The sequence below is a fragment of the Gekko japonicus genome, unplaced genomic scaffold, assembly GCF_001447785.1.
Source record: "Gekko japonicus isolate JY-2015 unplaced genomic scaffold, Gekko_japonicus_V1.1 scaffold103, whole genome shotgun sequence".
In the NCBI taxonomy this organism is placed as follows: Eukaryota; Metazoa; Chordata; class Lepidosauria; order Squamata; family Gekkonidae; genus Gekko; species Gekko japonicus.
The window spans coordinates 1,215,516-1,232,392 of NW_015160210.1; the positions used below are offsets into that span (position 1 = coordinate 1,215,516).

At 50.4% G+C, this 16,877-nt stretch overlaps 1 protein-coding gene across 2 annotated transcripts in view; it reads right to left on the reverse strand.

Moving 5' to 3' along the window:
* LLGL1 (lethal giant larvae homolog 1 (Drosophila)) overlaps positions 1–16,877 on the reverse strand; it is an 87,950-nt gene that overhangs the window by 37,557 nt on the left and 33,516 nt on the right. Inside the window, exons 3-4 of one of the 2 annotated variants that reach the window (XM_015409331.1) lie at positions 2,210–2,291; positions 1,043–1,158 (exon numbers count right to left, since the gene is read on the reverse strand). In XM_015409331.1, the coding sequence (XP_015264817.1) occupies positions 1,043–1,158; positions 2,210–2,291 (198 nt within the window). Of the gene's footprint in view, positions 1–1,027; positions 1,159–2,209; positions 2,292–16,877 lie in introns of both variants that reach the window. The other variant, XM_015409324.1, reaches the window with a different exon arrangement.

The following is a 16,877-nucleotide window of genomic DNA, read 5'->3' on the forward strand; positions in this document are numbered from 1 at the left end:
CCAACATGGTTTCTCTTACGTTCTTAAGTCTGGGGCAGTGATGCTCTGTCTTCTTGGTGCTTGGGGGGGCAACAGTGGATGGGCTTTTGGAGTTCTGGCCCTGCTGGTGGACCTCCTGACAGCCCCTGGGTTTTGGTCACTGTGTGACACAGAGTGTGTGAGTGGATGGACCATTGGCCTGATCCAACACGGCTTCTCTTACATTCTTATGTCTGTGGCTGTGATGCTCTGTATTCTTGGTGCTTGGGGGGCAACAGTGGGAGGTTCTTCTAAAATTCTGGTCCCACTGGTGAACCTCCTGATGGCCCCTGGGTTTTGGCCACTGTCTGACACAGAGTGTGGGACTGGACAGGCCATTGGCCTGATCCAACATGGCTTCTCCTACATTCTTAAGTCTGGGGCAGTGATGCTCTGTCTTCTTGTTGCTTGGGGGGGGGCAACAATGGGAGGATTTCTGGAGTTCTGGCCCTGCTGGTGGACCTCACAATGGCAACTGGGTTTTGGCCACTGTGTGACACAAAGTGTTGGACTGGATGGGCCATTGGCCTGATCCAACATGGCTTCTCTTACGTTCTTACATCTGGGGCAGTGATGCTCTGTCTTCTTGGTGCTGGGGGGCCACAATCTTTCTCAAGGACAGTGATGTACATACAAGACATAAGGGCACAATAAATTCTCTCTGTGAGTATAAAACTCTTAACATAGCAGTATATTTTCTAGGGCCCTATTGGAACGGAGCTGATGTTTTTGGCTCACGCCTAGTCACCGTACCACCTCTGCCCCCAGCAGCAGAAGCTAGACCAAGCAGGGGCAGCAGAATGGGAAATTTTTTAGCAGCGTCCCCGGCTACCCAGAGATCAAGAAGAGGAACGGGCCGACGGCACAGTCAGGGAGTCTAGAAGGGAAGAAGGTATCATCCGGATACCAAGTTCCTCCGAGGAGGTCTCCGCTTCCAGGAGACCCCCTCCAAGGCCCCCAAACTCCCCGGGCAAGCGCGAAAGAAAGAAGGCAAGCAGGCAATGAGTACTTAGCGCTGTCGAACCCTGGACGTCCGGGGAGGAGGAAGCTGCGTGTCTCTTCCAAGTGGGAGTAGCCATCTTTGTGGTAGATCTCCCACAAGTGAAGGGTGTTGTCGTCCAGAAGGGAGAGCAGGCGGCCCTGGAAGAAAAGAAGAGAGACGTGGCTAGGACACGGGGTCCCAGACGCGGTGCCCCCTCCCCCCTCCAAGTGTTTTATTTTATTTATTTCATTTCTTCATATTTATAGCCCGCCTTTCCCACCATGTCAGTTAGGGTTGCCAAATCGGACTTACCTCGCCGGCGGGGGACTCTGGGGTGGCTCCCGGAGCGTGCGCACGCGCACCGCTTGCACACCAAAGGGAAGTGATGTCATGACGCCGGGCACGCTGGGGGCGGGGCCACAGCCATTTGGCTGTGTCATCACGTCACATCTGGGTGACGTGCATGCCGGGGTGGGGTTTCCCCTGGGGCCCGATTCTGTGGCAGCGGAAATCGGGCCTCCAAAGCGGGGGGAAATCCGCCCCCCAGGGGGAATGGATAGCCCTAGATCCATTTCCTCCTTTCATGCGGAGCACAAGACTGCAAAGGATTTCTAGCCCCATCCCTCCCTACAGGGATAAAACAAACGATCACTGACTCTATACCCCTCGACTGGACCACTGTTACCGCCCCCACACAGGTACCAGGTGGCCGGAAACCTTCGCAAAAGAAGAAGACAAAAAAGAAGAAATTGGATTTATACCCCGCCTTTCACTGCCCGAAGGAGTCTCAGAGCGGCTGACAATTTCTTTTCCCTCCCCCTCCCCACGACAGATACCCTGTGAGGCATGTGGGCCTGAGAGAGCTCTCTCGAGAATTGCCCTTGAGAGAACAGCTCTGAGAGCACTTGTGACTGACCCAAAGTCACACCAGCAGCTGCATGTGGAGGAGTGGGGAATCAAGTCCGGCTCTCCCAGATTGGAGTCCATACTCTTAACCACTACACCAAACTGGCTCTCAGATGTATCAGTGCTGGAGGTGCATGGTTGTCTTGGTGGAGAGATTCACTGACAGTTCAGGTACAGCTGGACCATGGGGGTCCCATCTTAATGGTGAGGAAGTGATACATGGCACCTCAGGCTAAGAACCTCCCACATTACCTCAACAACAACACGCGAAGGCAAAGGAAACTGAAGACTTGGCCGTCTTACCTGCCCAGGTAGGAAGTGTATCTGGGTGACTGTGGCCGTCTCCCTGTGCAAGCCAGTGAACTCAACACCAGGGGCTCCATATCTGAGGAAGGTGGGGAGTCAAGGAAAAGACTCAAAGGCGCGGGAGAGAGAGAGAGACTGCAACCAGAATTCTTATGCACTCCGTTCATAAGCCCCGTTTCTCCCCAACGGAGACCAAAAGCAGATTACTTGGTTCTCCTCCCCTCCGTTTTAGGTTCACGACAACCCTGGGAGGTAGGTTAGGCTGCAGTGTGTCACTCAGCGAACTTCTGTGGCAGAGTTGGAATTCGAACCTGAGTTTCCCAGATCCCAATCTACCAACCCTCGAGTGCTTGAGTCCACATTAGAACAAGAAGAATTTTGTGCTCACTACACATGACGCAGCCTTATACTGGATCAGATCCCTGAGAGTTACCTACACCAACTATTTGTACGCAAGGAGGAATCATAATAAAGATTGTACGTGATTGGTGTCCTCCGCCGCCAGAAGAAGTCTATTTCATGATAACAACCTTGAAAACTCCTTATGACCATTAGAAAGTCACGGCTGAATGTTCCTTGAAGAAGCGATTATGAGAAACGAGAGAAATTACCGGGACCGCGTTGGAGAAGGAAAATAATAACACAGACCGTGAGAAACTTAGCGGACTGTTGTGTTCCAGAGGCACTGTTGTCTGACTTCAGAGGATAATACTTACAGACAGTGTTCCCTCTAAGCTGAGTCAGTGTGAGCTAGCTCACAGTGTTTTTAGCCTCCGGCTCACACATTTTTGTCTCAGCTCAGGAAGGAGGGCTGCAGAGCAGACTAATTGATGCAGCAGCCAAATCGCTTTCTCTCACAACTTTAATGCCGGCAGCTCACAAAGTAGAACTTTTGCTCACGAGACTCCACAGCTTAGAGGGAGCACTGCTTATGGACAGCGTATATTAAGTACAAAAGTATATTGTATACTGAGGAATTGTTGGATTATGCCTTGAAGTTTCATAATTGGGGATATGGATCGATTATACTTTAAAGATTGGTAATTAGAGGTGTGTTTAGAATGTTCTCCACAGTCTCGGGCTGGTGTCTTCTACATCACATGCTGCCTCGTCCACTTCTTGAATGGTTGGCACCCAAACACACATGAAGTTGCCTTCTACTGAATCAGCCCATCATCAAGGTCAGTATTGCCTACTCAGACTGGCAGCAGCTCTCCAGGGTCTCAGGCGGAGGTCTTTCACATCCCCTGCTATTTGTTCCCTTTCAGCTGGAGATGCCGGGGACCAGTGTTCCCTCTAAGCTGAGTTAGTGTGAGCTAGCTCACAATTTTTTAGCCTCCAGCTCACACACTTTTGCCTTGGCTCAGGAAGGAGGGCTCCAGAGCTAACTGATTTATGCAGTAGCCAAATCACTGGCTCACAACTTTAAAGCCAGTAACTCACAAAGAAGAATTTTTGCTCACAAGACTCCACAGCTTAGAGGGAACATTGCTGGGGACCGAACCTGGAATCTTCTGTATGCCGGGCAGATGCCCTGCCACTGAGCCACGGCCCCTCTCCCGTGGTGCGTTAAAGCTGGATTTTTGCAACAAAGCAGCTGCTGTATCGAGGCGCCAACAGTTTCTCCTGGCTCCTACTCCTATGCTTTTAACAGCTTTCATAATAGACATTACTACAGACACATTGACATAGAGTACTCCCTCTTTCTGTGTTATACCTCTGAGGATGCTAGTCACAGCTGCTGGTGAAATGTCAGTGTAATTTGTTCATGTTTTGGGATGTGTGTTCCTTTAAATGTTTAGTTTAACTGCAGTAAAATGAGAAGAATGATAGCGGGAGACAAGTGTATTTTGATTGGCTGATGACTGAGAGTGTAAGAGGAGATGTTCTGAGAGGAATCTGTGGGTGGGTGTCTATGAGAAGAGACAAGTATGGAGGAGTTCTGAAGTGATTCGGTGTGTAAAGTTTGAAGAGAGAGCATAGTCTGTGTGACTATGGGATTTTGAGTCTATTTCTGTGTGAATAAGACCAACAGTTTAGTCTGTGTGACTAAGAGAGTTAATTCTATTCTGTGTGAATAAAACAAAGCCTGTGTGGCTATATATATATATATATATATATATGAGAGAGATATATTGAGTGTATAAGCCTGTCAGAGTGGAGTTTGAGAGGCTGTTTGTTGGCACCAAGCTTTGCCAATTATATTTACAAATTCCTTTCTTCAGCAACAGTTCAAAATAACCAGAAACCTATTTTGTTCTTTGTTAAATAAATCAATTTTTGTTTAAATTTATCCAAGGATTCAGTACAGTACTTCCTCAGGGCCACATAGTCCTCTGAAGTGCCCAGACCCTAGGTCATACTACCAGCAGAGAGAGAACTGGAATTTTTAATTTCTGGTGGCAGCAGAAAACTCCCAAGTTTATATACACAGAGATTGTTTAAAGGTAAAACCATCTCCCCAATAAGCAAGCACCTCACAGTCAGGTACTGCAATGCCAAGCCTACGGCCATACAGCCCGGAAAATCTACAACAACTAAGACATTGCTACTGCTCCGTGAACACGATGTGCCACTCCCCCCCCCCGCCGCCGCCCGAAGCCCATTTGGACTTTCTGTTCTCCCCCCCACTTCCTGGCAGCCACGGCAATGTTTGCAAGAATCCCTCGCCAAAACAGGGTCACCAAGCAACCGGCCTCCCGCATGCTGGTTGCGCACAGCAACCGGACGGTCTCTGGCCGGGGCTGCTTATTCAGCAAAACTGCTCTCGCCGTCTTCCCAACCTAGAAACGGTTCCCGGAGGTTCGGGAGCAATGGGAATGCAAACAGAGAAGCCCAAAGCGGGGGGCCAGGGTGGAAAACAATACCTAAAGGATCTGTGCTGCTGGTCAGGCAGGGAGAGAGCTTTTTAAAACGATTTTCATCTTTCAAAATGCGAAGGCCGCCTCTGAGGCTTGAGACGACCGGTTCGCAAGCGCCGTACACGCGAGATTTCGGCAACCGAAACATTCGTTTGAACAAGAGTATAGAATGAAATCCCCGGCGATCCCCGACATGGTGCCGACATCTTTTCGGGAGACCGCCAAGTGTTTGTAGGAAGTGGCTGGGCACAGGTGAGGATTTGCCCAGCAAGACTTCTGACTACCCCATGGAGACTTGACTGGCTGTACAGAGATTTAACAATGCTGCTTTGGCAGCCGCTGCCACCACAGCACAAGGATCTTCACTGTGTGACTGACGGTCAGCTGCAGCAGCCATTTTGTGGCTGGCTCCGCCTCCTGGGGCAGCCATTTTGCAGCTGCGCCCACCGAGACATGTCAAAATTCCAAAGGTGCCCGCAGGCTCAAAGATTTGGGGGATCCTCGCCCTAGAGAATGAAAGTAAACCCAACATTCAAAACGACAAACAGGAGTCTTGAAGACTAGCAAACTTTTATTCCAGCATGGGCTTCCGTGGATTCGAGTCCATGTAGATATATACGTGCATGAAGCAGTCCACAAAAGCTCGCATCAATGTCTTATTTAGATATTCATACCCCGCTGTCCTTCCCAAAGCAGCTTTACAAAGCAGCTGTTCTCCCTGCTTCCATTTTATCCTCACAACGACCCTGTGAGGTAGATCAGGCTGACAAATGTGTAAGTGGCTGAAGCAGAGGGGAGTCTCCACCCAACACTTTCGTCCTCTTTCGCCTTCATGTTGCTTACGCCTTCTCATTTCTTTAGGGCTGACCGGCCCCCTCGTTGCTCCAGTGGGAGGGTTTGGGGGAGCATTCCGGGGGCGGGTGGGGATGTCGCCACGACGACTCCATCCGTAAATGACATCATCACGTCAGGGGCATCATATATTTGGTATTTGGCCATAGAGTTTGCCCAAATCCTAGAGCATCCCCAACACGATGACGTCACTTCCGGGTGATGGCCCCCTGGTCATTATCTATTTGTTACATTTCTAATCTCATTATCTATTTTACTAGCTTATCATTTCTGCGTACTCAAATTACCATCAGGTCATTGCGCTTATATTATACCAGTCATAAAATCTCTTCCAAGTTTTTTGAAAAGTCCATTCTGTTCCAACTCTCATCTCCACCGTCAATTTATCATTCTCAGCCGTTTCAAACAGCTTATTCACATATTCTTGTTTTGTTGGAATCTCCATTGTTTTCCAATATTTGGCATATAAAATCCTTGCAGCTGTCGACAAGTGAACAATCAAATACCTATTTGCTTTATCAAAGTCTTTCGGAAATATGTTCAATAACAATATCTCTGGAGTAAATGGGACCTTGGTTCTTATTATTTTTTGCATTATCTCATGTACCCATCTCCAAAACCTTTTTGTAACATCACACAGCCACCACATACGATAAAATGAACCAGTCTTATTCTTACATTTCCAACATTTATCTGAGCAAGTAACGTTTTGTTTAGCTAGTCTGTCTGGTCACTGTTATCTCCAAAAGGACATGGCAGAGCTGGGGAAAGCGCAGAGGAGGGCAACCCAGATGATTCAGGGGTTGGATCCCCTTCCCTAAGGAGGAAAGGGTGAAGAGTCTCGGGGACTTTTCAGTTTAGGGAAGAGACAACTAAGGGGAGGGGGACATGAGAGAGATCTATACAATTATTCATGGGGTGAAGGGGGTTGACAAAAGAGAAAATTTTCTTCCTCTCCTCAAATACAAGAACTTGAAGACATCCAACGAAGCTAATGGGCAGTAGGTTCAAGATGGACATAAGGAAATACTACTTTACGCAGAGAGCGATTAAAATGTGGAATGCACTGCCAGAGGATGGAGTGAGGGCCACAAGAACAGACCACTTGAAAAGGGGATTAGAGAGATTCATGGAAGATAAGTCTATCAGAGGCGACAAGAAATGCTCCCTCTAAGCTGTGGAGTCTTGTGAGCAAAAATTCTACTTTGTGAGCTACTGGCATTAAAGTTGTGAGCGAGCGATTTGGCTGCTGCGTCAGTTAGTTTGCTCTGGAGCCATCCCTCTTGTGCTAGGACAAAAATGTGTGAGCCGGAGGCTAAAAAACTGTGAGCTAGCTCACACTCACTCAGCTGAGAGGGAACACCGGTGACAAGCCATGGTGATTGAAGAGAACCTCCACTTTCAGAAGCACTAAACCTCTAAATCCCAGAGATAGGAGGCAACATCAGACTTTGGCCTCTCTGCCCTGTTGTTGGCCCACCAGAGGAATTGGTTGGCTGCTGTGTGAGATGGGATGCTGGACTGGATGGACTCTCACTGTTCTGATCCAGCAGGGCTCTTCTGAGATTCTTATCAGGGGAAGGCCTCGGCCTCTCTGCCCTGTTGTTGGCCCTCCAGAGGAACTAGTTGGCCACTGTGTGAGACGGGGTGCTGGACTGGATGGACCCTCACTGGTCTGACCCAGCAGGGCTCTTCTGATGTTATGCTCTCTCCGCAATTAGCAAAAGCAGGGCGACACCCCTGCCAGAGTTAAGACATTGAGCAAATGTGCATATTTTCGACAGGATGTTAAGTTTTCTTAGTAAAGAATTTTGGCCGCAGAAACCTTTGGGTGTGTGCGCGTGCAGGGAGAGTATAAAGCGCTCCAAGCACAGCCTCGCTTTTGTTCCCCAAACGCAAATGGTTCCTTTTGTTTTTCCACACAGATGACCTAGTTTGAGAACGGGGCTAACTGTCGCTGGCGTTCAGCTGCGTGTGTTCACCGTCACAGCCTGCAGCCAGAGAAAGATGGGACTGAAGAATTCCACGTGCTCTTGCTCATGAAAGATGGGCGGATTCTGGACATTCCCCCCTGCCTTGTCTTAGCATTTGTTCTCTACTAACATTGGAAAGAGGGGGCTGTAATGAATTTCATCATTAAGGAGAAACCCTCTGTTGTGCCTCTGTCAGAGTCACCGTTCTGCATGCTCATCTGCCTGAGTGCAAATAATTCTGCCAAGTCCGTGCACTGGGCACAACCCAGTCACTGAGCAATACCCAGTGTGGAGACGCAGCAGAGAGATCCAACACTAGAGCAAGTGCTGACGCCTGCAGAGATGCAGCAGGCAGCCTCCTTTGTGGGAAGCATTCTGGGTTTACCAGAAGGCTTAAATCCTTTGCAAATGCGTCTTTGCAAATGCAGTTTGGACTTGGTATGTATTTATGTTATTAGACCAACAATCTCTTGCACAGTCACTGGAGCATCGAGAGCTACCCTTGTGCAAATATCTTCATTAGCAGCCCGCTACAAAGCTGGTCTAACCGTGGGGAGGGAGTTTGGACTTGGAGCGGGCAGACGGACAACATAATCACTAGGGCTTTGTCCATTTCCCCCCACAACGCCGCTCAGAGCTGTAATTAAACGCCGCTTCTTTAAGCACGCACAATGGAATCCGCCGAGACCTCTGAACTTTCCCATGGGTTCGTTTCCCCACATCTACTTGCATGCTGCCCGGAAACCACGCCCTCCTGTGCCAAAGAGAGCTGGCAGGAAACAATCAGGAGCAAGGCGCTCTGTGCATGCCCAGAGGTGCTCCCCTGGGCACATGACATGCTCCAGACCTGACCCCCGGCCCAGAGCCAATGTGGTGTAGTGGTGAAGAAGAAGAGATTGGATTTATACCCCACTTTTCACTACCCGAAGGAGTCTCAGAGCGGCTTACAAACTCCTTTCCCTCCAACTCCCCACAACAGACACCCGGTGAGGCAGGTGGGGCTGAGAGAGCTCTGAGAGAAACTGCTCTTTTTCTGTGCCGGAACTACGGCTTGCCCAAGGTCCTCCAGCAGGTGCAAGTGGAGGAGTGGGGAATCAGACCCAGTTCTCCCAGATTAGAGTTCGCGCACTGAACCACTACACCAAACTGGCTCTCGAAGAGTACTGGATTAGGTGAAGAGTGTTGGATTATGATTCAGGAGGCCGAGGTTCAAATCCACCACCTGCCAGTGCACCACACTGATAACCCAGGCTTTTTGGGGGGGGGGGGGTATTTGTGTGTGTGTGTGCGTGCGCGCGCGCGCCTGGAAGTCATAGTTGACTTCTGGTGATCCCTAGTGAAGTTAAGTGGTTAAGACGCTGAACTGCAGGCTGTGGAAGGTCAGTAGTTTAGCAGCTCGAGACCCGGGTGTGCCGCATGACGGAGTGAGCTCCCGTCTCTACTTCCAGCTCCTGCCAACCTAGCAGTTCGAAAGCAAGAAATTGCAAGTAGATAAATAGGTACCACTTCAGTGGGAAGGGAACAGCGTTCCGTGCGCCTCGGTGTTTAGTCATGCCGGCCACATGACCACGGAAACGTCTTCGGACAGCGCTGGCTCTTCGGCTTGGAAACGGAGATGCGCACCGCAACCCTAGAGTCGGACTCGACTGGCTTTCGAGCAAGGGAGACCTTTACCTTTAGTGAAGCCTGGATGTTTCAAAGAGGTGGCTTACTACTGCCTGCCTCTGCGTCCTGGCCCTGGTATTCCTTGGAGGTCTCCCTTCCAAGTACACGCCAGGGTCGGCCCTGTTTTGCTTCCGAGATCGGCCTTGCCTGGGCTGTCCGGGTCAGGGCCGCGGTTCGCCCAGGCTTTTAATCAAAGGACTGCTCCTTTCATGCGCTTGGATAGAGTCACGGAGCCGCGCACTTAATCCAAATGTTTATTTTCGTAGCTGCTCGGGTCTGTGTTTCTTACTCTCTCGCTGCTTCAGGATTTAAAATGCCTTGTTGTGCTTCGTTTCATAGGCCGCCTCGGGCCGGATCCACGGAGGGGCAGCATAACGACTCCCCCAAATAAAAAAATATAAAGAGGACAACCTTTAAGAGGAGAGACACACACACACCCATATTCACGGCGAGTGAATCCATCCATGGCTATTAACCATGCCTGGAAAATGGAGCCTCCATGTTCTGAGGCAGCATACCTTTCATCCTTTTTTAAAAATCCCACTTTTTCTTCAAGGAGTTCAAGGTATCCTATGCATAGGTAAAGGTAAAGGTTCCCTTGCTCGAAAGCCAGTCGGTGCTCATCTCCATTTCAAAGCCGAAGAGCCAGCGCTGTCCGAAGACGTTTCCGTGGTCATGTGGCCGGCATGACTAAACACCAAGGTGCACAGAACGCTGTTACCTTCCCACTGAAGTGGTACCTATTTATCTCCTTGCAATTTCTTGCTTTCGAACTGCTAGGTTGGCAGGAGCTGGAACTAGAGACGGGAGCTCACTCCGTCATGCGGCACCCGGGTCTCGAACTCCAGAACTACGGACCTTCCACAGCCTGCAGTTCAGCGTCTTAATCACTTGAGCTACTGCAGCTCCATCCTATGCATACACACACCCATATCTCCGAATATTAGTTGCAGAGCATCTTTGGAGATATGATATTTGAAAGGCCGTCATTGGGAGGAGGGCCAGGAGCTGTTCCAGTCAGCACCAGAGGAAGGGACCCGAAGCAACGGGTTTAAGTTACATGCAGAAAGGTATCGGCTGGAGATTAGGAAACACTTCTTCACGGTCAGAGTGGCTCAAAGGTAGAATCAGCTGCCTGGGGGGGGTGGTGTGAGCTCCCCTTCCCTGGCAGCTTTCAAGAAGAGGCTGGACGAATATTTGTCAGGGATACTCTAGGCTGGTCCTGCATTGGGCAGGGGGGCTGGACTAGATGGTCTCTATGCCCCCTTCCAACTCTATGATTCTATGTCGGATCAGATTAACGTTTGGCTTGACCCAGCTGGACTCCTTAAATATCAGACGAAGAATCCAACTTCCACCAACGCAAACCCATCAATTCAGCAAGGTCAGCCTCTCCGGTGGAGGTCTTCTGCATCGTTTAAGCTGGAGGTGTCGGAATTTGAACCCGGGCCCTTCTGCAGACTAAACAGATGTTCTACCACGGACACTCCTGGAGATTCTGGGGGCTGGAACTTGAGGGAGGGTGGGATCCCAGCAGAGTATAATGCCCTACAACCCAGCCCCCAAAGCTGCCGTTTTCTCAAGGGGAACTAATTTCTGCCCCCTGGAGATCTCCAGGTTGCACCTGGAGAGAACGCCAGCACACACATTTCAGAAAACGCTCCAAGTATTTATACCTCTCCCAGTTTCAAGGGTGTAAGGGCGAGCAACAAGCTACTCAAACAGATTCTTTTTTAAAAAACAAACCACTTATTTTAAAAGTAACTAACTTGTCACTGCGGTGGCTCAAGTGGTTCAGAGGCTGAACTGCAGGCTGTGGAAGGTCGGTAGTTCAGCAGTTCGAGCCCCGGGTGCCGCATGATGGAGTGAGCTCCCGTCTCTAGTTCCAGCTCCCGCCAACCCAGCAGTTCGAAAGCAAGAAATTGCAAGTAGATAAATAGGTACCACTTCAGTGGTAAGGTAACAGCGTTCCGTGCGCCTTCGTGTTTAGTCATGCCGGCCACATGACCACGGAAACGTCTTCGGACAGCGCTGGCTCTTTGGCTTTGAAACGGAGATGGGCACCGCAACCCTAGAGTCAGATTCGACTGGCTTTCGAGCAAGGGAACCTTTACCTAACTTGTCACGAGGCTCCTAAGCGGCAAGAGAAATGATAGTCTAGCTGCCTTCCATAAACCAATCTTTTATATGAACTAGAAACACCACTGTTTTCAATACTCGGATCCCCCAAAGAAGAAAGCCAGCTACGGAACTCCTCGCCACTAGAGGGGGCGTTATCTAGACTCTCAGACAGAATAGAGGAATGGGAATAGTTTGTGGAGGGCTGGGGACAACTTTGAGCGACCCCGGCTAACAAAACCTTCATCCAGAAGTCCAGGTATGCATCTAACCGCCTAATTAAGGGCATTCCATAACTCAGCCATAACAACATAAGAGAAGCCATGTTGAATCAGGCCAGTGGCCCATCCAGTCCAACGCTCTGTGTCACACAGTGGCCAAAACCCAGGAGCCATCAGGAGGTCCACCAGTGTGGCCAGGACACCAAAAGCCCTCCCACTGTGGCCTCCCAAGCCCCAAGAATACAGAGCATCACTGCCCCAGACATAAGGTCGTAAGAGAAGCCATGTTTGATCAGTCCAGTGGCCCATCCAGTTCGACACTCTGTGTCACACAGTGGCCAAAACCCAGGAGCCATCAAGAGATCCACCAGCAGGGCCAGAACTCCAGAAGCCCTTCCACTGTTGCCCCCACAAGCACCATGAAGACAGAGCATCACTGCCCCAGACTTAAGAATGTAAGAGAAGCCAATGCTGGATCAGGCCATTGGCCCATCCAGTCCAACACTCTGTGTCACACCTGATGGCACCTGGGTTTTGGCCACTGTGTCCACCAACAGGGCCAGAACTCCAGAAGCCCTTCCACTGTTGGCCCCCCAAACACCAAGAATACAGAGCATCAGTGCCCCAAACATAAAAACATAAGAGAGGCCATGTTGGATCAGGCCAGTGGCCCACCCAGTCCAACACTTTGTGCCACACAGTGGCCAAAAACCAGGAGCCATCAGGAGGTCCTCCAACAGGGCCAGAACTCCAGACGTCCTCCCACTGTTGTCCCCAAAGCACCAAGACTACAGAGCATCATAGTCCCTGACAGAAGTGTTCCATCTATACCTTGTGGCTAATAGCCACTGACGGACCTCTGCTCCATATGTTTACCCAGCACCCCCTTGAAGCCGTCTATGCTTGTAGACAGCACACACCACTGGAAACTCAATTGTGTTTGGGATGTTTTTGGATTCAGGCCACGACCCTCCTCATAGCAGGCGCTGGGAGCAAGCATCCACAGCAGACTGGCCCTACCACTTGTAAGCACCCCAGCTGGCTGCCGTCGGAAGCAGCATACTGGGTTTCTGGTCGGATCCAGCCCGGACCTCACACCACTCTAGAAAACGTGCAGGCTCCAAAAAGAACAAATCCCCCCACATGTACGAAGCTTTGGCACTCCAAGCACGGCACGCAGGGTGCTCCGAGAACCAGTTTACACATGCATGTTCGCCGCCCACTGGATTGCGCCACCCGTGCGCGTGAACGTGAGTCACCAGAAAATTAGCCAAGCTTGCTGGGGAATTGCACCAGAGTAACTGCGCAGAGTCACTGCTTGGATCAGCCCCGGTCCACCATCAAAACATGAGCTCACTCGGAAGCTATTAGGGATCTTCTGTTCCCCCCCCCCCCCCCCCCCCCGCTGCCTTATAAAGGCACAAAACGCACATGGCTTCTCCTCTCGCCCCAGAAAGATGCAACGCCCAAAAGCTGTTCCCTTCACAAGGCAGATTCGTCTTGTTTTATTGGATGGGGCGGGAAGAATGTTCCGAAGAGACGCAGGGGCACAGAAACTGTGGCAGTGTGTTCTTCCCACAGCGGAAGGCAACAGGAAACACGGAACGTGCGCCGTGATGTTGTGGGAGCAGGATAGGGAGGGAAAGCCCAGAGCGTCGACTTGAGTGCAGGATTCAACTTCCATTATGAAATGTTTGCAAAGGTGAGCTTCAAAGTCTGTGGTCAATGCCAGCGAAAATATGAGCAAAGGAAGGTGAGGAGGATGCGATTCCTCACGACGGGGGGCGGCTGCCTGTGAATTATCTTAGTCGCCTCTTCCCCAATCAGCTAGGGCTTTTCAAAGCGACATACAGAACGGCTCGACTTCTGTAATATCCGCAGGATCAAAATTCAAGTCTCTCAGGTGCAGAATTCGAACGTTTAAGACAAGCAGGGTGCAGTTGGGAGCGTGTTGGGCTTGGATTGGGGAGAGCCAAGCTTTGAATTTTCCCACTTGCCGCGGATAATCTCTGGGCGACCGCGAGCCAGTTCTGCATTCTCTCAGCCTAGCCTACCTCACAGGGTTGTTGTGAGAAAAGTGGGATATAACTACGTAAATAAATGCTAACTGTTAAGTACTGAGACACACCGGAAACAGATCAGTTCTGAATGGGATGCCAGCTTCGTGGCTTCTGCCACTGCACCGATATTTAAACATCAAAATTGGCAGATCGGGGACTCGAACCTGGGTCCCCAGTCCCTAGTTTGGTGCTCATCACAACCACACGGCGCTGCCTCTCGTAATCTCTCACAAATGACCCTGCACCGGACTTATTGACTCGCCAGAACTGGGACCCGACTAGCAAGAGAGTTGTTTGAGGCCTTGAGAAAAAAATAAATAAAACCAAACTTCTCGTAACGCTTCCCTGCCTGTGGCAGGCAGCCAAAGGGCCATTTACAAGCCCGCACTAGCCACAATCCCAATGCTCTGAAATGGAGTATGACTCCGCATGAGACACATATGAAAAAAAGAGAGATTGAATAAAATTTTAACAAGATATCTAAGCACAGGGCATGAATGGTGTCCCTATTCCATTAGAGATCCACGAATTTTTTAAAAAACTGAAGAACAATGAGAAGAATTCACCCCGCCATGCGCCTTGGCAGTCTCCATTCATGTGCACGGGAATCCTGTCCAACTCAAAACAAATGGGGGCTTAACGTTCCCTCCCCCCAATGACCAGATGCAGGGAGCTCCACAGAGCTATGCTTATTCTGTGCCAGATGTCGTATGCGCAAAATCTGGCACTGCAAAGAGTCCAGGTCTGTCGGCATGCATCTCACACTCAGAAAAAGGAAAAGTATGTATCAAGAGCAAGGGAATATTTACATGCACAAAGTCCCAGAGGTTCGATCCAGAGAGTCAGCGGGGTACAGTGGTTATAGACATAAGAACATCAGAAGAGCTATGCTGGATCAGACCAGTGAGGGTCCATCTAGTCTAGCATCCTGCCTCACACAGTGGCCAGCCAGTCCCTCTGGAGGACCAATAACAGGGCAGAGAGACCAAGGCCTTCACTTGATAGGAATATGAGAAGACACCTATTGGATCAGACCAGTGAAGGTCCATCTAGTCCAGCATCCTGTCTCACACAGTGGCCAACCACTTCCTCTGGAGGACCAGCAAGAGGGCACAGAGGCTGAGACCTTCCCCTGATAAGAACATCAGAAGAGCCCTGCTGGATCGGACCAGGGAGGGTCCCATCTATTAGATCAGACTAGACTCTTATTGGATCAAACCAGTGAGGGTCAGCCTAGTCCAGCATCCTGTCTCACACAGTGGCCAACCAGTTCCCCTGGAGGACCAACAACAGGGCAGAGAGGCCAAAGACTTTCACTAAGAACATCAGAAGAGCCCTGCTGGGTCAGACCAGTGAGGGACCATCTAGTCCAGCATCCCGTCTTACACAGTGGCCAACGAGTTCCTCTGGAGGGCCAACAACAGGGCAGAGAGGCCTTCCCCTGATACTGCCTCCTGGCACTGGTATTTCAGAGGTTGACTGCTTCTGAATGGAGGCTCCCTTTAGTCTCCACAGCTAGTAGCCACCGCTAGACCTATCTAATCCCCTTTCAGAGACCTGGACTAGGCCCTAGGGGACCAGCTTCGAATCCTCTCTCGGCTGTGGAAAGCCGCTGGGTGATATTGGGCCAGTTACTCCCTTTCTGCCAAGGGCTGTTGTCCCAGGATTAAGTCTGGGGGAGAGGAGTTAATTCTGAGTCCCCGCCAGAGACAAAAGCACAGTGTCAATCACTCGATAAATTGATCTCCAGCAACTTCTGGACAGACCCAAGACAGCAGAGAAAGCCTTCCAGTGCTCAAAGGAACGGCACTGGGGAGACGGACTCTGTATTCACAAGGCTGAATGTTCACTACAGTTCAGCAAGTGTTCTGAAAAACACAAATCAAAGCACCGGATCTCAGTTCTCATCCGAGAAGCAAGTCCGTGGCATGATTGCTGAGAGACGCTTGAAAGGGTTTTGTGGCATTCTCCAAAGCCAAATGTGTTTTTCAGAGGGGGGGGGGGGGGGGGGGTTACATTTCCCTCCTTGTGATCAGGGAAGCCAGGTTTACCGGGGGAAGTAACGCAGATTTGATTTATGCAGGTTGCAGAATCCAACTGCAGCTAGTGGATGACCTTGGGCAAGCCATAGTTCTGTCCAGGGGTCATTTCGTAGAAAAAGAGGTGCAGGAGCTCATTAGCATAACTTATTTGCATATCCCACACCCCCTGACATCACTGGAAGTGTGTCAGAAGGCAACACCCACCGCTCTGGCTCCACGGGACTGTTTTGGATTGCTAGCTATGGGGGGAGGGGAACGTGCAGATCTTTCCTCGCAGAGGAGGGAGAGCTCATACCTGAATAAAACTTGGTCTTAAAGGTGCCACTGGACTGTTTTGGACCGAGGGGCCAGGGGGAGCTCTGCAACTTACCTGGCTGCTTCTTGCTCTGACTGAGGGCTGCTGGGAGTAGGGGGTGGGGTTTGTTGCATGTGCCCGCCCCCTGGGCTCTTTACTGCCGGAGCTCCGCTCCTGTGTGCTCCTGCAGGAAATGACCCCTGGTTCTGTCAGAGCTGTTCTCGAAAAAGAGCAGTTTCTGTCAGAGCTCTCCCAGCCCCACCTACCTTACAGGGTGTCTGTTGTGGGGAAGGGGAGGGAAAGGAGTTTGTAAGCCGCTCTGAGACTCCAAGTGAAGGGCGGGGTATAAATCCAATCTCCTCCTCCTCCTCTCAATTCTGCAGCCTGTGCAAAGCAAGGAAATTTGCCTTCCACAATTCGGGCCAGATTCACACGATTCATGCAGACTGGCCCGATCTGTGCAGGTTGCAGAATTTAAATTCTGCGTCAAGAGGCTGAATTCTGTGACTTGCATTAATCAAATCTACACTACTTTTTGTTTGGTAAGTTTTCTTTAAAAAACATACAAAATCTCAGTC